We start from the raw sequence: 20,628 nt of genomic DNA on the forward strand, positions 1-20,628 counted from the left end.
GCTTTTGGCAATGGGATCTCACATACCGGCAGACAATGTCCAGCTTCCGTTGGACTCGGTTACCAGTTCTATCGAATCGGTACAATCGACTGGCCGGGAAGTCCCCGACATGACTGAAACTTTTCGGGAATCAGGCCAAGTACCGGTGCCTCCAACGGCGCATATAGCGGTGGATCAAGCCACGCCACTTCACCAGAGAGGGCATGCCGATACTGGGTCAATCGCAGCTCCGCAGCCCATGTCTAGGAAACGCAAGGGATCAATTTCTAGACATTCGAAGAGAATGACTCTCACAGAAAAGGCTGCAATGATTGCAGATGACAGCTGCATTGCTTTCGCTATTCGATACGCCTCGACCATGAGCGAAATCAGCGATCCTGTATTGTCAGTAATCAATCCAAGTATGCTTTCGTCTTGGCTAGACCAGAGGATTACTGGGCCGTTGCTTCTACAATCGATTCCCAGGCTCTGTCAGGCTATCGAACACACCTGGTTTGGTGAACAGCACTGCCGTATCTGGAGAAGAATCGCCATGGCACATTTTTTCCAATCATACGATTATGCCCAGAGTCACACGCAAGACTTCTTCTGTTGGTACAGGCAATTGAGAAGCAAGACTGTGATACCCAAAGGCAGTACCAGGTCCATGGTTGCCCACTGTTTCGCACATCTCATTCCGTCAGCCGCCACCGCTCACCACTCGGCATTCGACTCCATGCAGACACGGCTCAACAAGGTCCAAACATGGAGGAAATGCGGCAAGCCATGGGCAAAGCTGATAGCTGCCTTTGGATACGGCATTCTGCTGCTGATACCGGCAGCTCTAACAGATGAAGAGTAAGTCCGCTCTTGCCTTGTAATGCGTTGGAGGTTTCTTTTTTCTTTTATGCGACGTGAGGAGAGAGAGAGAGAGAAAGAGTCTTGCTTATTCAATATTCTTTTCTGAACTTGGCATAGTCTTCGCGTTGCGCGAGAAGAGCACCTGGTCTTCATCATTGACGACCTCAACAAGCGAAAGAACGAGCTGGCAAGCCTTTTACAAATTCTCAACCAGTCTTTTCACGTATTTTTTACGTGCAACGAGAAAGCAAAGGTCTCATAGTCCCAACGCTCGATATCTATAGACTCGAGATGTTTCATTTTATGTCTCTTGGCAATTTAGCCAGATATGTTAACCAACTGCCCACTTGCATTCTTTTCCTGCTCCGTCTCATCGCGATAGAGTCACATCTCAGCACTCGGCCGATACAATACTCGGCCCACACATGAAACAGCCTATTGACCATTATCCAACCTAGCAATAATGCCTGCGGACAAGCTCCTCAGCACGGGTCCTGCAAAACTACCAGGACGTCCAACGACGACGCCAAGTCGGAGCAAATTACTAGCGCAACCACACATCTCCCAACGCACCTAGGCAACCCACTCAATCTCAGCGTCCTCACCTCACAGCTACTTACTACGCTGGCCATCTGGCGTTGGCTAGGCTTCTTCGACCTCTCCCACGCTCTCTAAATCATCATCGTCTACAATACTGCCGCCTTCCATTTCCACTTGGACGCCACAGAGGCAGGCCCTCGAGAATAAGAAGAAGAGATTCAATGGCGGCACACAAGTACCGCCGCTACATGTGCACCACCAAGGCGCCAACCGTAAGCGGGAGAGAGCGGTAAGTAGTCTAAATTTTTTTAGCCCAACGACTAGGCACACGCCATGGTGGAGGGCGCCGACGATCGTTGCCGCCGCTAGCAGCATCCGTCTTGTACTAACAGGCCAAGCAGGCGTACATGTGGGCTTTGAGGCTGGAAATAGCTGGCAGCACGTCAATCCTGACAGCACAGCATGTGGTCAGAAGTCACGAGTAGATGGTTGATTCTTGCAATCTATTAGTAGTAGTGGTGGTAGCGATCTTAAGTATGCCGGCAGCCAAAATTGGCTGCGCACATGTAACATGTAGGGTAGCTCTGTGTGGCACATGTATAAAGAGGTAACTTTACTAGATAAAGCGCTGGCTAAGGTACCTCTCTTGGCCCACTTTAGTCCAGAATCTCTCGTATTTGGTTGTCTTTGGCAACTCATTGTCAGGCCCTCAGGGGCAAAGGGCATTACAACCTGCCAGGCAACCGAGAAATCTGGGCAAGAGCATGGAATCTCACAGAACCAACGGTGCCGGTTCATGATGGATTGCAAGCCGCCTGGAGCAATACCCGGAGAAGCAATGCCAGAGCAAAGCGACACCACGTTGAGCGATACGCCTTCCCTAGTGGCTGCTATCGAGAGCGAAGACAACAAGTTGGTGTCGATGCACTACGCGAGGCTGAAAGAGGATGTTTACGCATTCATAAAAACCCAGACACGCCAGATTGAGGCTCTGATCTGTAAACTATTTGGGGTTTCGGAATGCCGCGTCGTTCCGTCGGAGCTCTGGGGATTTGGTAGCTTCAACGTCGCAGTTCTCGTCCGCCTGCCGCACCAGGATGTGTATTTGCGCCTCCCTTTTTTACACCGGATAGGGGAAAAGCATTTCCCTGGTAACGCGGAAGAAAAGCTACGCACCGAAATTGGAACCTATCTGTGGCTGCATGAATTTTGTCCAGACGTGCCGACCCCCCAATTACACGCCTTTGGATTACCTGATGGCTCAATAGTATGGTTGCCTGTAGTATATCAATCTTCGTGCTCTCAGACTAGGCTGACACTCAGTTTCCTCTTCAGTATACGGCTCCCGATCTGGCGTCCTGGTGGAAAAGGATTCCACGGCAGCTCAAACGGATGTTTGCGATGCTACTTGGCTGGCCCAAGCCCATACAGCATGTGGCCAGTTCAGCACGCCACAGCCTTCCGTCCGGGTTTCTTATCATCAGCAAGGCCGAAGGAGAGAGTCTTTCGTGGACATGGAATAAGCATTGTCGAGACAAAAGCTGTAAAGATAACCTCTTTCGCGGGCTCGCGCGTATTGCTGTGTCTATGAGCAGCATTGAACAAAAAGAAATCGGCTCCTTCTCGCTTCAACCTGACAACAGCACTATCCTGATTCGGAATCGGCCCCTGAATTTATACATGCATATGGTAGAGAATGCTGGTATTCCTTCAGAGATTCCTCGCCAGCGGACCTACCGCGAGGTAGAGTCGTACCTGTCGGACTTGTTATCACTCCAAGATTCCAAGCTACGACACCAGCCAAATTCAATGGAGGATTATGAAGATGGCCAAAGACAGATGGCTGCTCTCACTGGCCTACGAGCAGTCATGCATCTGTTCCTGGACCCTAAATACCGACAAGGCCCGTTTTATCTTACGTTGAGCGATCTGCACCCAAACAACATTTTTGTGGATGAGAAGTGGAATATCAAGACAATCATCGACTTGGAATGGGCAAGCACCTTGCCTGTTGAGATGCAAACCCCTCCATTCTGGCTCACATCTAGGATGGTCGACGGTTTCAAGGAAGCAAGCCACTTTCAAGAGTACAAAGAGACGCTCGAAGAATATCTAGCGGTGTATGAGGACGAGGAATCCAGACGCAACGGGTCGTCGTGGCAGGCAGATATGCAACGGCAGACGTGGCAAAAGGGGAGCTTCTGGTTCTTTCACGCTGTCCGAGATTCAAAGGCCATGTACAATCTTTTCAATAGGCACATACAGCCCATGTTTAACACGGATCATCCCGAGTTGCAGATTTTCGACGACGTGTTCTGCCATTATTGGGGCGTTGGGGCGTCACGCATGATTGAAAGAAAATTGGAGGATCGGCGGGCCTACGTCAAAGAACTAAGAGAGGCACATCACGCAAAGTCAGACGGTAAGTTGGTCTAAGCGTCGTATGGAGTCGTTGTGCGCGACAGGTGGCAGGAGCGGTATAGATACCGTTTTCACTTGACGCGGCATCTCATGTCGGAGAGCTCTATCTACTTGTGGCCTGTCGAGTGCCTAAACTACAAGATTTAGCTAGCAATCTGATCAGAGTTTCAATCTAGGCTTTGTGGAAAACTTGGTCTTATTAACTTGTATATATACGAAATAGTTATCGTATTAAGTCTCCGTTTTAGCACCCGCGTCTCTATCTCGGCCGTCTTCGGGTCTATCAGACGTCTACATGTCGGACCTCTCCTCCTCGCCGAGCAGTTCCACCCGCGCTTGCCACGCGCTGCCTGGTCTACAGCTTTCCGGTTACCTACTTAGGGGCCCGAAGAAGCGGCCGCCAGTACGGTGCCAGGACACACACACACACGCCGTATGCCACTCTACCTTGATGAATCCATCCTCTGCCTTGATGAATCCATCCTCTGCCTCTTGCCGTACATGCGGAAAGACATCTTCCAAGTCGTCTAGCTCCTCGGCTCGCAGCTCGGCCTGCTCGGAAGTAGCTACCACGACGGGCGTAATGGTGTACTCGACCAACGTAGCGCACGTAAACTCCTAACTATGGCGTTGAGGAGCGAGTTGGCGGGCCTGAAGTCTTCGCATCATAGCTTGCACGGGTCTTCGTCGTGACGACCGTGGGAAAGCTTTCGGAAGAGACATTTTACTACCTACATACTTGCATTAGCTAGACGCGTGATTTATTAGGAGCTAGGCCAGTCTTTTCAATGTAGAGTCAATGAGCTTCGCGTGCGGAGCGCCGCCCAGGTATACCAGCTCGTTCAGGTAGACAAAGGGCACGTCGCTTGCAGTACTTATCAGGTCTTTCAGAAGCAAGTATCTTCTACGCATATAGTATATCATAATAAGATATTTTATATATCTTCTATACTAATAATATTATAAAGGCTAAAATTTACTCTTGTCTATAGAGTACTATATCTAGCTTTAGCTCTAATATATAATTATATTATAAGCTATACTCTTATAATCTAGTAGCTTAAATTTTATACTTTAAATTTTCTTATTTTCTCTTTTTTCTATTATACTAGTTATATAAGTAAATAATACTTTGTTATATATAGACTATATATAATTACTTTTATATATAGATATTGATTAATATTATGCGAGACTTACCTATTCCTGGCTAGAAATACTTCGTAAAGAGGAGACGCACGATATGTAAGCGCCTGAGAGACCCGATGATAGCTAAGATAGAGACGTGGGTGCTCAAATAGAGACTTAATACGATAGCTATTTCGGATATATACAAGTTTACACGCAGCCTACATTATATTTGCGGCCTAAATAGCCCTATCGGTAGGAAGCTACACGCCACGCCTTATAGGCTATTCATATGGACAGGTGGCATATACGAGGGCAAATAAGAATTAGGCAGTGGATAATCTACGAGGCTGAGGTCATCTATCTAGGAACGGGTCGCAGATGCACCGACAATAGTCTAAAAGACACACAAACACACACACACACACACCCACACCTACACACACACACAGAGGCAAGGCCACACAAGTTACGTCAGCCGTTTGGGAGTGCAGACGAGGAACAGAAGCAGCAGGGGTGAGACGCAGCCCGACTGAAGTATCGGCCGGCCGGTTGAGGCTTTCAGACGATCCGGTAGCAAATGCGAAGCTAACAAGAACATCCGGCCCCGGACCATCAGACATTGGATGATATTTGCGTGTCAGTCTTTGGGGCGGTATTTGAATTGTAATTGTCATGATGTGCTTGAATTTTATGGAATCAAATCATAAGCTTATTCATGTATTTTTTTTTTTCCTTTTCCTTCATTTCCCTGTTACTTTTCAAGGTGGTGGTGGTGGCGCGCCGCCACGGCCTTGCAGAACCCGGAGCCCAGCCCTGTGTCAAGTGCGTTTCGCATCGCTCGCGATCCGGCGACGACCTGGCCCGGCCCCCCCCCCCTCATTTTCAAGGGCCAATCCTCCGGCCGCGCGCCCCTGGAAAGGCAAATTCCCGATTTCACGGTGGAGGAGGAGCAAGGGGGAGGGGGCCCAATGAGGGGGAAAAAGGACGGCCGAACCCACACCAATGCCGTCTCCCAACCCGCCCGCTCGCTACGGTCTAGTTCGCTTCCGTGCCTCAGGTGCACCTTGGCCCGCCCCGGGGGAGGGGGGGGGGGTCCCCCGGGGCGGGGGGGCTGGTAAGGGCGTCGTTGGGCAGTGAGAGATGGCGAGAGAGAGATTGACACACACACACACAGAGGCACAGGGCAGAAGCTCCTCGGAACACGGGTGAGCCGCCGTGTGGGTGAGGGTCAAGCCGTTTCATCAACCAACCCGAGAAATTGAAATTGCTGTTCCTGGTTGCTTTGGATGCGAAATCGTGCCACGGGGCAACTGCCTGTCCAAACCATATTAATACGCGCCGTTCCCAAGGGACCCTTTTGTTTCTTGCCCTTCTTTTCCTGATCTCGGTCAACTACACTGCTGCGCTGTCTAGATTCTCTCCCTCTTCCCTGCTGGCATTGGGCGAAAAAAAAAAAAAAGAAAAAACCAACAAAAACCAACAACCATTCACTCACTCTCTTGCTGGTCTCTTCTTTTCCGCGTTGACGTGGTCTGCCGTCTTTACCTAATCTAAACAGTCTCTTTTAATCTTCACTCTCATTTTAACACACACACACATATATATTATCGAAAGCACTGGATTGCTTGCCGACTTTCAAATATCTTTACCCGTGTTGCTGGTTCGACTTGGAAGAAACAGAAACGGCTGTACATTCGCTCATTTCACGACTTACACGAACCACGAATAATCGAAACTCGCTCATCCAAAGCACAAACACGCACATACAGACACACCATGGCTTCATTAAAGACGACAGTTTTGGCGCTCCTCGCCGCCTCGGCCTCGGCCATGCCCGCCACCGTCCGCCTCAACCAGCGCCAGATGCAGTATCACGCGCTGGCCTCGCGCCAGAAGGAGGAAGCGGCCGCTGCTGGCCTCAGCGACTTTGACATTCTGCAATTGTAAGTAGGAGACTTTGCTGCTCGTCGTCGTCTTTTCGTCCAAGATCTCAGGGCTAACAAGAGACCCCCCCCTCCCTCTCGGCAGCGCTCTCACCCTCGAAAACCTCGAAGAGACCTTTTACCGCCAGGGCTTCGCCAAGTTCCCGGCGTCCGACTTTGCCGCCCTCGGCCTCGACCAGCAGGCCATCAGCGACCTGCAGCAGATTGGCCGCACCGAGGCCGAGCACGTCGGCCTGCTGCAGTCGTCGCTCGCGCAGGGCGGCGTCAAGCCCGTGCAGCCGTGCGAGTACGACTTCGGCTTCACCGACGCCGCCGGCATGGTGCAGACGGCCGCCGTCCTCGAGAACATTGGCGTCTCCGCCTACCTCGGCGCCGCGCCGCTCCTCTCCGACAAGTCCATCCTCGGCACCGCCGGCTCCATCCTCACCATTGAGTCGCGGCACCAGTCCGCCATCCGCGTCTTCTCCAAGCAGGTCGCCGTGCCCCAGGCCTTTGACGCGCCACTCGGCCCCCGCGCCGTCTTCTCCCTCGCCGCCCCCTTCATCAAGTCCTGCCCCGAGGGCTCCAACCTCAAGATTGAGGCCTTCCCCAAGCTCGCCATGATGCAGGGCGGCGGAGCGGCCGCGCCCGAAGGGGGCAGGGGCGCCGAGGGAGCACGCAACGGCACCGCCAACGGTCGCGAAGGCGGCCGTGAAGGTGGCCGTGAAGGCGGCCGTGAAGGTGGACAGGAAGGCGGCCGTGAAGGTGGACAGGAAGGTGGACAAGAAGGTGGACAAGAAGGTGGACAAGAAGGTGGACAGGAGGGCGGCCTCGAAGGCGGACAGGAAGCCGGACGGGAACGCAGACAGGAAGCCGGACAGGAAGGCGAAGCTGGACGCGAAGGCGAAGCTGGACAGGAAGCCGGAGCTGGACGCGAAGGCGAAGCTGGACAGGAAGCCGGAGCTGGACGCGAAGCCGAAGCCGGACGCGAAGGCGGCGCCGCCGCCGGCGGTAGCAGCGGCACCCTGTCCGTCGGCTCCAACTTCCGCGTCCAGAGCGAGAGCAGCGGCGAGGCCACCAACTGCGCCTTCACCTCGGGCGGCGTCTTCCCCGGCGGCACCGCCTTTTCCACCTTTTCCCAGGCCGAGGGCTGCCAGGTGCCCCAGGGCGTGGCCGGCATCACCTACGTGACGCTGACCAAGGCCGCGCCGCTGAGCGGTGCTCTGACGGACGACATTATCGTTGCCGGTCCCATGGCTGTGGCTATTTCTTAATTTGTCGTTTTTTTCTTTTTTTTGTGGCTATATTTTACAATTTTTTGTTTTAATTCTTTTTTTCTTTTGGGATTTACAAACATAAAGCGTGCCTCCAAGCTTCATTCTATTCTCGTCCCCTCCCTCCTCCTCTCCTGCAAGCACTGTACGTGGAACTTACTAGCCAGGTATAGACAGATAGAGAAAGTGTGTGAGCGTTTCTTCTCATACATTGGTTTTACTAATCCCACCCAACTTGGACACGTGCGTGAATGATGATAACCCTCAATACTACTCCACGAGACGACTCTCACAAAAGAAAGAGAAAGAAGAAAGAAAAAAATTACAAGAAAAATCCAAAAGCTGCAAAGGCAAATCAATGTTGTTTTGTAAAAATCCTATAGTACAAATGCGTTACTACTCGAGAATCGCATCTTGGATCGGGCACTGGGACATATTACCACACACACACAAGCTGTCGTCGATGAACAGGCACGGCATCACCCCCAGCTTGGCGCATACGTGTGGCGTTCTGTGTTTGGCAAAGACCGGCACTAACCTGCTGAAACCCTATTGAGGCATCACTGTCTTGTAAACAAGCCAAACCGCTCGAGCACGCCGACTCTCTGACACGGCCTCGTCGCATCCCCACCCAATCTGCCTCACATTCGTCCCTTGTCTGTCATTGCCAAGCTACACGAGCCAATCAGCAACGCCTCCCAAATCATCTCTACCCACAAGCTTTTCCAAATTCCATGACAAATTTCTGCCTTTGGCATATTGAATTGTTGTGTATATGCTACTCGAACCACTTGCTGCAGAGCTCACATTCATTGGACCGGTGGGTGTAACCATGTCCAAGCCCAAGTCTCGCTCAATACGCCTCCCCAGATACGAATTGAAACCCTCAGCATAGGAATGCTGCTATCAATGCTTTTACCAACGCCCGTGTATACCTGTCCTGCTACCATCTCATACGTGTTTAATCTACATTGTGAACTCGATGGGGGTATTCATCAGAAACAGCCTTTTCCGTAACAGATGTCGTCATGTCATGCTCAGCGGCGAGGTTGTGGACCTTTCATCTCGAGTCCCAAATGCCCTTCAAAACGGTCTCGCATCAAGATACGCCTGAGCCTTGGCCCAAGCCGTCTTGTCCTCGACAGCAAGCTCCTTGCTATCCAGAGTTTGCAATCCTTGGTTGACGGCATTAACAAAATCAACGACAAGACGCATGTCCTCCGTCAAGGCCTCGGCATAGGGAACAAAAGTTTTGGGAAACTCTTCGAGACGGTTCGCGCGCACCTGCTTGCTGTCGCCAACTTCGTCGTCGTCAAAGAAGGTGCGTACGGCAATCCCCAGGCCGATATCAGGCTCTTGCAGGAATGGGAGTCTGCTTTGTTAGCTCTAGGTTCCGTCCAACGGTGGCAGCGCAACTTACTTTTGACTGATTTCGAGATAGTCGTCTCGTTCACGCTTGCACTGACCGTGCATGAACATCGAGGCGACAATGGCCTCGACAAGATCGCGATCTGCCTCGCGGATAGCCGACGACAGAGATCGGAACATGAGGAGACTCTTGTTCAAGGGACCAGTGTAACCAAATACTTGGTGTCGCAGCTTGAGGAGTGTAGCGGCTTGGCTGATGAGAACCACTGCAGCCTTGTCTGCGCTGCTACCCTTGCGGGGAAGACCGGGAGTTCCGTCTTGGTACTGTCCCTTGAGCAAGCCAAACCGGACAAGCTCAAACGCCAAAAGCGCGGCCTCGTCAAGGGCAGGGGCATCTGGGCGAGTGTCAGTGGCATCCTTCAGGGCCAGCAAGGTCGTAGCTAGGGCGTTGCCCCATTTCGTCAACTGGTGTGAGTCATTGACGTAGCCCCGGAGGTGAAGGAAACGCCAAATAGCAACAGAAACAACCATGTCGGTGCTATCGACACCCCGGATTGTCTTATCACGGCTGATGGTCTTTTCTACAAAGTCAGTGTTGGCGAGAGCAAGGACCTCAAGATATATAGGGCCAGCAAAGTCAGCAGGGAAGAAGTGACGAAGATCCTGTTCCTTGACATCCCATGTGCCGACGATCGCAGAAGGGGCAGGCTGCAGGGCGCGGTGGTTGATCTTGTGCGAGAACTTGGGGTCAAACCACACACGCATGGTGATGTCCTTGTGCCCAATACCGCGATGAACTCTGGGAATGATAAGCCCAAGAGCTTGTTCCTTGATGGGCACAATCTTGGACGTCATGAGCTTCTTGTACTCGTCCGAGGCAGCTCCATCTAAAGTCGGTTGCACGAGAATTTGACCGTGTGTTATACAGTTCAGCATTCTAGCGCCAATCAGACCCTCATTGAGGTAGTGGAACAGCTCGGCGGGGAGTTGTAGACCCAGATATTCGTGGTTGTCTTGAGTAAGGTGGTCAAAGTCGTGAACTCGCACTTCGCCTTCTTCAGTGATGTGAATAAAGTGTTGCACAGCCAATCTAGCCTTGCGGTACTTGTCAAGCCATTTGGGATCCTTGGCAACCAGGACGTCATTAAAAGATGCACATGCTGTCGCTACGGTCTTATCCGACGTGCGCAGAATGTTGACGGCCTCGACAATGGTGAAGGGATGTTGATACATAGAAGGCTCCAGCAAAGGCGGAAAGGTTGGGAGAAACGAGGTACCAGTCATGAGCTGGCCATCGATGAACATGCTCTCTCCGACTCCAAGAGATCGCATAACACGCTTCCTAGAAACGGCAGTGACGCTCTTGTTGTCAAAGTCGATGCTTCGGATGACACAGTCTCTAACGGGGTAGAGTAGGAGCTCCTGGGAGCCCATGACGCCTGCGCATTGATCAGAATCGATCATTTCAAAGTATGCGAGCTGTAAAAATGTCAGTCCATGACTGCGATACCCGATGTGTACGACTTACCTGTGCGCTCGCATTGTAGGGGGCAACGAGAAAGTGGAGCTTGCGGTTCTTGAGTATCTCCTGTAGGAGGGGATAGAGATTCTGGAGACGAAATGCGCCTGTATATTGTTAGCCTTGGTTGGGATGTGTCGCAACAGGTGTTCGTACCGGGATTGGCGCCAAAAGTATTGACGGCCTGCTCTGCCGACGATTGCGAGTAGAGGTTCCATGCCTCGTCTGTCTTGGAGTTGGCAGCGCGGCCACGTTTGAGTGACACTTCATCCTGACCAGTGATGGACTGCCCATCAAAGATGAAGAAGGGTGTGATGTTGTGCTTCTTCCAAAGATCAAGGTTCTGGTTGATGTGCGTAGTGATGCCGGTCAAGCCGCCGAGAGCGGAGAGGAGAGGTTCGTGGGCGGGCGTGGTGTCGAGAATGTGGCCGAGGTAGTAGGTAGCATCGACACCCAGAGAGCAGTCGTCGAGTTCGGACAGATCAAAGGAGCTGCGATTCGTTAGATGGCGTCACTAGAAGAGCAGGGTGAGTTCATACCTCGCCTGGCCATTGATCCAGTGATCCTCAGCTAGGACTGGGGTTGGTTAGCACCTGGTGTGAAAGGACATGACGAGGATAGAGCTATTAAAGGGTCATAAGCCAGCTCGGCATGCAGATTATGAGATGTGTACAGCCTCATTAGCTCCCTGCCCATGACCCGGACCTGGACGCCAGGCTCGAAAGTCGCTACGACCGGCCGGTGCAGGACTAGGGGCGGTATGCGATTTGGGATCTGCCAGGATGGAGGTTGCAGGCGCAATCCAAATATCGGCAGGTCTGCATTGGCTCATGGTAAAACAGCCTGACACTCAAAGGTTTCGACTCGGGAAGTGAACAATACTCACAGGGCATGTTGTGCGTTGCGTCGCGATCAAACAGGGAGCTATATCGTGACGAGAGACAGGTCGGTAGCGTGGATGGCGCGTGATCTGCAACTAGACGGCCTAAAGCAGCAGAAAGCGATAAATTGCGAAATTCAACCGAAATCAAAATGGCAAGGAGCGTCGTGCGGCGTGCAATGGCGGCACGTTGCGAGCGTCGTGGGATGGAGGGGGGGGAGGGAGGAGGGTGGGTGTATGTAGGCGAGAGAAAGAGAAGGGATGTGGAGGCCAGCGTCAGTCAGTTGTCGGTTCCTGCAAACGCTAAGGTCCCTGGTAGTTGGGTAGGTAGTTGGCGGAAACCGGGACGGCAGGTGAGGGACGGCAAACAACAAGACGAAAAAAAAAAATCAACCAAGAGATGCGAACTAGAGCATATGACTGCTGTCGCCGTAGAGAGCACTCTATTTGCCGCTGAGAGCGATGCTGGTGAGGGCAGGGCAGTCGGCGAGGGCAATATGACCGTCGTGGGGAACGAAGAAATCAGACGAGGAGCGAGGGAATGGATATTGTCATTGTTTCAAGGCGCGCGCGCGTGGTGGCGCACCGTAATAAAGGCGCTGATGGGCGGCAAAATTACGAGCACAGTGCTGTTGGTGTTGTAATGACCCACAAGGTGATTTCGATAAGTACGCCAAGTCCAGATGTCAGGTACCTGGCACGCGAGTGACAACCAGTAAACAGGCAGGTACTTAAGTATTGTTTGTTTAGCACATGACTACTAACAATACGAGATCTCACTTTGATGTCAAAAATACATAATACATATGGTAACTCTGTTACTTTCTTTTCCACCATGTAGCTCATTTTTATTGGAACCGAATTTTTTATCACCCATAGTCTGCGTTTACGAAAAGCAAGCTCTGTCTCGTGCGCCGGTGGTCTGTTTTCCGCCAGCCCATGCAGGTATTTTTAGGGGACTTTTTGCTGAGCAGCGGGACAATGCTACAGTGTGTCTGATATTCGCACTGTACTTGACACCTTTACTTGGCTGGCTTTGGAGGACCCAGGACTGACTTGCGTCATGACTACATTGTTTTGGAGAAAAAAATCCCTCCAAAAAAAAAGGCGAGAGAAAAAGAGAGCGCATCAAAATCAATCTCTACTATGAGCTAAGCCTCATTTTCTGTCACTGTTCCAGGACCATCAAACTCCCCGACGCCACAACAAAGAGACACAACAATTCGCATCACATTCTCTCTAATAAAGAGCCCCCCCACAATGGCTTTTCTGCCCTGTCCATACACCACCTATTCACTCTCTATGCCGCATCTCAATACCACGTTGATTTTCGGACTCCAGACAATAGGGTTCTTGTAGGGCTCTGCACTGCTGGCTGCTCAACTGGGCAAGCGGGAGTGCGATTCCTTTTATTAGCGTGTACATTATCGGAGGCTGTATCACTAGTTTCCACGGATAAGAATGTATAGCAATCTATACGAAACGTAAAAGGTAGTATCGTTTGTTATCAAGCAATATATTATACTATTTGAAAGATTTTAGATTTGTTTCTACTGGATATAAGAAATGTATAAAGAAAAGAGGAAGAAGAAGAGGAGCAGGAGCAGCCAAGTATAACGCTCATACGATGTCGAGTCTCCCAGTAGCACAGATTTCTAGAATATCATGTACAAGATATGTCTAGAGAGGAGAAAATTTTACTGACACAAGCTATCGCGAAAACCTAGCTTGATCTACGTCTTATCAATAAGTTTCTGACTATTACTCTCTTCTATTTCTCTTAGTTGATAGATCCCTAGCTCTTCTTGTAAAAGAATTTAAATATGAAATTTAAACCCAGTATCTACTTGAAAGTATTAATATGACCTCTATTCATGCCTTTATTAGACGCACAACATGATGTATTTCCGTGTCATAGGTCTTGTTCCGTTTACCACTAGCCCGTTGGATAAGGCGTACGAATCTGCAGATTTTTTTTTTCCATCGGTGTAGTGCAGCGTAGCTGAGACTAGGTAGTTGAAAAAAATTACTTTCACAATGAAAAGCTAGCGCTTAAGCTGGCCATTCCCTATCTTGGTAGAATTTGTATGTAGTGCAGTGGCGGAAGTGACTATCGAGACAAAGTAACTTGGCCCGTCCTGCGAAGGCCGTCCGTCGCAAGCTTGTCAAAACCCAAAAGTTTAATTATAGCTTCCAGCCTACGCAATCTCTGTCGTAGGAGCATATAAAATCGTCGTCTCTTGTATCTTCTATGCAAATTTCGTTCTTCTCGTATCCAACCAGCCTACACAACCTCCCGACTGCTCGACACACTTGACAGCCTGATCGAGCCTTTGCATCGCCTACCACGTATCAACGGTACGTGCTATACTAAATGCCATGAGAACGGGAGAGATTATCATTGACCAAGGACAATAGACAATATAATCATGCACAGTTACAAGATCTTGCTCACGGCTACATGCCTGCTCCCCGTCCTGGCATACCCCTTCCTGCCCTCCGTCAGCCGATCAGGGATCCGCTGCGAGGCCCTTTTTGTGTGGTATGGCGTGGTCCTCGGCGTTCTCTCGTTCGCAAACGGGTTCCTTTTCCGCTGGGAATTAGAGCTCTGGCAAATCACCCTTGTAGAAATATACGCCATGGCTGGCTATGCGGTACTGCTTCTGCCGTCGAGCAGCGAAGTCAAAGTCGATGACCTCGATTTGACAGCGCGAATGCTCGCTACTGAGGTGGTTTGGTATCAGACAGGCGTCTTCCAGGATACTCTTCTCGCTCGTAAGAGTGGCTGGATGGCCCGCGCTTCTCTCCAGCTTTTCGGTGGCTTTTTTGTCGGGTACCTGATTTTCCTGGCCACTCGTGATTACCTTTCCGGGGCTCTTTTTCACTTTTTCACGCGCCGAGTCTCCTGGTGGCACTGGCTTCCGGAGAATGGCAGCGATGACGAGTTCGGGCCTGGCTGGAGCATGTTTCTGGTAGTGGCAGTGGTTATCGCGCCTCTCGCGCTTTTTTCCGGTGCCATTGCCGGCCTCCAGTGAGAAGCTGTCGAGTAGGTCGTGGGGGTGAAAATGGTTCAACAACGCCGCCACAAGTGAAACCGATAATTTTTTTCTTTTGTCCTTAAAAAAGACCCAAATAGGTAATGAAAAAGTACTTTACTTTGAATGTTTTTTTTTTACCTCTTCTTGCAGAACCGGCTAAATAGTTTCGCGCACCATAGCGTGGAACCCTCGCATCCTCGCTAGTTAGTACTACAATCGTGGTGCGTCTTGAATTTACAGAAACACGCGCCTTATAAAATAGAGTAGTAGTGAAAAGAACAGGACCTAGATCATGGTGCGACACATAAATCTGGATTGTTATCCGTTTTTTTTTCCTATTGCCTCAGCCTACCCGTCCAACCGTCAAAGTAGACATGGAGTGAGGCCGCTAAAGGTAGGACGTTTCGAGTCATGTGTAGCAAGCTCTCTCCTGAGTCCAGAGTAGATGAATCGACAAAACAGATGTGATACTGATCCTTGGAATGAGCAAAGGTCTACTGGAAATAAGAACCGTCTTTCTGATTCTGATTGCCGCCTGCTGGCTGAGTAATCACTTGAGAATCATCTGCGTTTGTACTGGCCGTAAACTATCTGGGCTGTAGGGTTCTTCCACAATGCGAGGAACCCCGCACTAGTAGACAGCCGCCGTGTAGAACGGCGACTTGTAACGAGACTCTACAGCTACGACTCTCGCTAATCGAATCTCTATTTCATCATTTATGACTTGAAAACTATAATTATATGATAGAATCTACAACTAGACCAGGGCCATTTCTTACCCGAATCTTGCCGAGCAGCATACGGCTGCCTGACGCAACATGGCGCAGTCTGGCATTCCCATCATTGACATCAATTCGGCCGACGAGGCCACCATCGGCAAGCAGCTCGTCGACGCCGCCGAGGAGTACGGTTTCATCTACATACGAAATCTCGGCCAGGACATTTCCACGGAGCAAGTCGACGAGGCTTTTGCATTGGTGGGTATAACGTTCGTTCACGGCCCTTCGCCAAAGAGTACTCACTGAGTTGACCTCGTTATGCCGCAGTCGCGGAAGCTGTTTGATGCTCCAGTAGAGGAAAAAGTCGCGTGCGCTATCCAGACAAATAACCGCGGCTGGGGCGGGCTGCATTCGGAAACGCTGGATCCAAGAACACAAAAGGTGCGTCGAACCATGCCCCCGAAGCCGGGCTTCTGGAACTTGATGCTGACTGCAGAATCCAGGTGGGAGACTTTAAAGAGTACGTCTCTTCATTCCTTCATTCACTCGATGCAAAGCATTATGCTAACGCTTCCGAGAGTATTCAACATTGGCTTATTCAAAGACGGCAAGCCTCAGCAGCCACTCCCTCCGACTATTATCCCGGATCAAGCCCGCCTCGAGGCATTCCGCGATGCCTGCACCGCCATGTGTACCAAGCTTCTGCGTCTCATAGGCAACGGTCTCGGCGTAAGTTGCCTCTCCGCCACACACACACACACTCTCTCTCTCTCCCTCTCTGTCCTCGCCCCGCTCACTTTTACCGTCCTAGGTCGGGAACTTCTTCGCCGAAGCGCACGAGGTCAAGCCCGGTGACGAGTGCGACACCATCCTGCGTCTCCTGCGGTACCCGCCCCCGGCCGCCACCGCGCACTCCGCCTCGGACGTGCGCGCCGGCGCCCACTCCGACTACGGCTCCGTCACGCTGCTCTTCCGGCTCCGTGGCCAGGCCGGCCTGGAAGTGCAGTCGCGGGACGGCACCGCGTGGGCGCCCGTCCCCGTGCAGCCACCCGGCACGGAGCGCGACCCCGGCCCGCCGATCCTCGTCAACATTGGCGACTTGCTCTCGTACTGGACCAACGGGCTGCTGCGCAGCACGGTGCACCGCGTGGTGTTTGGCGGGGCCGCGGTCGAAGGCGAGAGCGCCACGGACCCGCGCTACTCGATCGCCTTCTTCTCGAGCCCTTCGCCGAGCACCGAGCTGGGCGTCGTGCCGAGCGAGCGCGTCAGAAGCTTTGTGCCTCCCGGCGGCGCGAGTGCGAATCCGTACGCCGAGCGCAAGGTGATGCGGGCGGACGAGCACCTACGCATGAGGCTGGCGGAAACGTACGGCGATCTGTACAAAAAGAAATAGCAAGTGTAGTAATGCAAATAATTGACAGTTCACAATCTTCAAAAGGTCTTGGATTTTGTTCTATCAGAAACAGAAAACATATGAGAAGAATAAGAAGAGCAACCCGCTATTATAACGCCATTGCAATGCCAGCACCCAAAGTCAAACCGTCTATACCAGGCCGCAATACCATCGTCTCCACGGATCCTGAAACCCGTCATAGTACTTTCTCGTGACGCTCACGTCCTCGGCAACCGACACGTGCCTCAGCACACGCCAGTCGTACACGGTGATCCAGTCGCGCTCCTCCCTGCGTACGTCTTTGCGCGCCGCATCCAGCCGGGCCACGAGGGCCCTTGTCTCGGCGCCGTGCAGCACGCTGTCGACGAGCAGCACGCGGTTCCGCTGCTGGTATGGCTGGTGCGGCTGCTTCTGCGCTGTGCTGCCCTGCCCGTCGCCACGCCACCACGTCTCGACGCATGGGATGATGCGTGGCACGTCTACACCGTGGTCGCGGAACAGGCTCGTTAGCTCCGCCAGTTGCAGCAGCGCTGGGCTCGATAGGAGCATCGTCTTGCCGACGAAGCCGCAGTTGTCGCCCGCATATTTGCACTGTAGACTCTGGCCTCTCTTGTCCTGAAAAGAGAGCGTCATCCGGGCAGCTGCTTGAATCTGTACCTGACTGTCCACCTTTTGCGTTGACCCGCCGTCCTCTGAATCAGAGCTCGCTATCTCAATGATCTCTCGCTCCGCGTCATTGGCACTGCGCGTTTCCAGCTTCACCGTCGCCTGGCTATCTTGGCTGTCAACCGACTGGGAGTCCCCGTACGAGGCATTAACCTCAATGGTTCCGAGTGGTATTCGCGCCGGCGCGCTTGGCCCGGCTGACTTGCTTCGGAAGCTTGTCGTGCGTGGACGCTTGAGACTCTGCGTTGGCGACACCACATCTGGGAGCCGCTTTGCCGGTCCCTTCATGGCTGTCTTCTGCGGGGACAATTCGTCGACAGCTGATGAGGTAGATATCGATATGACCGACACGGATGCATCTCGTGGTGCACTGGCGTCATTCGCAGATGGCGTCGAGACCACCAGGCCTTGACTTTGGCGGCTCCTTTCCGTCACTGCCTTGGACAACTGGCTTGACGTAGACGCCGTACTCTGCGTCGTCCTAGCCGGCGAAGGCGTCGGCATCGTCGTCGCTGTCGCCTGGCTCACAGCATCCACTGCGACCCCGCGCGGGTCTGCGCCCTCCAGCCTCGCGATCCACTCCAAGTTCTCCTGGCTGTCCTCGAGCACCGGCCGCTCCACGGCTTCCCTGGCCACGGCCTGCAGCTCGTCCATTGTCATGACGTCGGCGTAGTCCCTGTCGGTGTGGATCTTGGTGACGGCGGGGAAGCGAGGCGTCCAGAGCCCCCCGGTGTTTCCGGGCTTGTCGAAGCTGAAGCAGCGGAGGTCGACGACTGTAGGGCTCGCAAACGCGACAGTCAGGTCCACGGGGCACTGGATCCCGGACAGTACGATGAGCTCGGTCGACGTGTTCTCGGCACGCGGTACCGCCGTCAGCTCGCCGAGGGCAAGGAACGACCGCAAAAGAGGCTCGGAGAGCTCAACGGCGCACACAACAGTAAACTCGGGCTTGTGTCCCCACCGCTTCACTTCTTCCTTGTTGTTCAAGCAGCCAACGTAGAAGTGCGTCCACTTCAGTTTCGGTATTCGATACGTCTTGGCTTTGGTCGCGTAGAAACCGGCCCCGACCAGGGCAAAGTCGCCGATGTCGCCAAACGCCCCAATGTATTCCTTCTTCAGCTTGATGCAGCGGCACGGCGCGCTCCGCCCGTCCTCGCCCACGACAATATACGGCTCGTCGGGCTTCAGGACGAGCCCCTCGCCCCTCTCGACGACGACTCTGGCGAAAGCCTTGCGCAGGGCGGACGCGGCGAGCGAGTGGCCAAAGTCAATCGTCTCGCGCTGGACCAGCGCGGCGACACCGCGCTCGCAATTCACGACCTGTGCGAGGAGCTTCAAGCGCTCCGAGTGCCGGACGTCCATGAGGGACCGGTCATCGAGGAGGAAGATGTCGTAGTAGACGATCATGAGGTGCTCATATGGTTTCGGCCTAAACTCTTGCCATCAGTCAACTGTTCGTAGGTGCCCAGGTAGAGCTAGGACTAACTGTGAATCCTGTTCGGTATTCAGGTATCGTCCGCGACGCGTGACGTGACCGCGGATTTTGTGAAATGGCATAATCGCATTTTCCTACTTGTTGTTAGTTCATGTAGATCGGCAATCCAAAGAACGTACCAAATCATTGTACACAACCAGCTCGCCTTCCAATATACAGGCTTTTTCAAATGCACACCCACTCATATCAAGTCTCAGCGCCCTCTTTATCGCCCTGAAAGTCATTAGCATGTTGATACTGGCCGAAAAAGTATTCATGACGCACGATATCACCTTGCATCGATCCTCCGTGCTGTCTTTGCCGCTCTTTGAGAAAATCTGCACCTTGTTTTGCCTCTTGCTCATATCCACGTGAATCTGACAGTACTCGCCATCCATCTTTGTCTCCACACTCATCCGCCCGCTGCCCATATCGATGCAGTGCTTGATGCTCCGGCCTTTATACCACTGCTGCCTCCCAACCTTCACACCTAGCTTGGGCTTGATCATCGTCAGCACCCTGCGCGCGGTCAGCGCCCCCGACCCGGCTGCCGCCGCAGCCATCGGCAGCAGCGGGCCCCGCGCGGCGGATATGGCATCCAGCGCCGCGGTAAAATCGTCCCGGATCTGGAGGATGCACGGCAGCACGGGGTCGCAGGAGCGGTAGATCAGGTACGGGTCGAAAATGAGCGGCTGGTAGTCCTTCAGGACCAGCCGCGTGAACCACTTGGCGTCACGAGCGGGCAGGCGTCTGTACATGGCCTCGAGGTCGCCGCGGCTTTGATGCGACATGGCGGCGCTAGACTGGCGGATCGCCGGGGCGCTCCATCGTATGCGCGCGGCCAGGGCACGTAGCAACTCGTCGACTTGCTCCACGGTAACCTGGTCTCGCGCCCCTTGCACTGGATTCGGCTTTGTCTCCCACATTAGTCCCCCCGTACAAATGCCTCAGTCCTTCGATCAAGGGTGATAAGAAAACTCACTGTCACGGACAGGATCCTCTCCACGCAATCGGCCAGGTCGACGCCTGCGCCGGGCCTCTTGTACGTCGTCAGCTCCAGCATGCGCGAGGCGCCGAGCATCAGCGACCGGCCGATGACCTTCTCCAGCGTCGGCGCCTGGATGCAGTAGACCCGGTCGGTGCGCTTCTCCGGCAGCAGCGTCGACAGCAGCGCCGCGACGTCGGCGTCGTGCGCGTCGACGGCGGCACGGTGCCTCTGGAACCAGGCGCGCACTGCACCGGCGTTACTCTTGCGGGACTGGCACAGCTGGCACGACTGCTCGAGCAGATCGCATACGGCCGAGAACGGAAGCGGCATGTTGGTCCAACAAGAATGTCGTTGTTGGTTTCGATGCGGATGGGCTGGTAGGCTCTTTTTTGTCTGGCCCAACCAGCCGCCAAGCAACAGAAGTTCATAAAAAAACCTCCTGCCCACAGTTTCCC

At 53.0% G+C, this 20,628-nt stretch overlaps 6 protein-coding genes across 6 annotated transcripts; 4 read left to right on the plus strand and 2 right to left on the minus strand.

Annotated features, from left to right (window-relative positions):
• Positions 1-3,066: 3,066 nt before the first annotated feature.
• V2A60_010064 (uncharacterized protein) lies at positions 3,067-3,816 on the plus strand (the record flags this gene model as incomplete). The annotated part of the gene is made up of 1 exon (XM_083261325.1): positions 3,067-3,816. The coding sequence occupies one exon, from the start codon at positions 3,067-3,069 to the stop codon at positions 3,814-3,816; it is 750 nt and encodes a 249-aa protein (XP_083117451.1).
• Positions 3,817-6,708: 2,892 nt separating this feature from the next.
• On the plus strand, positions 6,709-8,128 carry V2A60_010065 (ferritin-like domain-containing protein; the record flags this gene model as incomplete). Its single annotated transcript, XM_083261326.1, has 2 exons — positions 6,709-6,875; positions 6,961-8,128. 2 exons carry the CDS (start codon positions 6,709-6,711, stop codon positions 8,126-8,128), a joined length of 1,335 nt encoding a protein of 444 aa, XP_083117452.1.
• A 1,083-nt stretch (positions 8,129-9,211) lies between these two features.
• Positions 9,212-11,908, minus strand: V2A60_010066 (MKT1 family protein; the record flags this gene model as incomplete). The annotated part of the gene is made up of 6 exons (XM_083261327.1): positions 9,212-9,500; positions 9,549-10,975; positions 11,025-11,122; positions 11,172-11,506; positions 11,555-11,591; positions 11,902-11,908. The coding sequence occupies 6 exons, from the start codon at positions 11,906-11,908 to the stop codon at positions 9,212-9,214; spliced, it is 2,193 nt and encodes a 730-aa protein (XP_083117453.1).
• A 2,416-nt stretch (positions 11,909-14,324) lies between these two features.
• Positions 14,325-14,930, plus strand: V2A60_010067 (uncharacterized protein; the record flags this gene model as incomplete). Its single annotated transcript, XM_083261328.1, has 1 exon — positions 14,325-14,930. The coding sequence occupies one exon, from the start codon at positions 14,325-14,327 to the stop codon at positions 14,928-14,930; it is 606 nt and encodes a 201-aa protein (XP_083117454.1).
• An 821-nt stretch (positions 14,931-15,751) lies between these two features.
• V2A60_010068 (isopenicillin N synthase family dioxygenase) lies at positions 15,752-17,045 on the plus strand (the record flags this gene model as incomplete). Its single annotated transcript, XM_083261329.1, has 5 exons — positions 15,752-15,910; positions 15,980-16,093; positions 16,156-16,172; positions 16,231-16,381; positions 16,464-17,045. The coding sequence occupies 5 exons, from the start codon at positions 15,752-15,754 to the stop codon at positions 17,043-17,045; spliced, it is 1,023 nt and encodes a 340-aa protein (XP_083117455.1).
• Positions 17,046-17,195: 150 nt separating this feature from the next.
• On the minus strand, positions 17,196-20,503 carry V2A60_010069 (uncharacterized protein; the record flags this gene model as incomplete). The annotated part of the gene is made up of 5 exons (XM_083261330.1): positions 17,196-19,140; positions 19,198-19,280; positions 19,326-19,419; positions 19,471-20,096; positions 20,168-20,503. 5 exons carry the CDS (start codon positions 20,501-20,503, stop codon positions 17,196-17,198), a joined length of 3,084 nt encoding a protein of 1,027 aa, XP_083117456.1.
• Between the last annotated feature and the right edge of the window lie 125 nt (positions 20,504-20,628).

This window comes from Cordyceps javanica, chromosome 7, assembly GCF_051103115.1.
Source record: "Cordyceps javanica chromosome 7, complete sequence".
NCBI classification, from domain to species: Eukaryota; Fungi; Ascomycota; class Sordariomycetes; order Hypocreales; family Cordycipitaceae; genus Cordyceps; species Cordyceps javanica.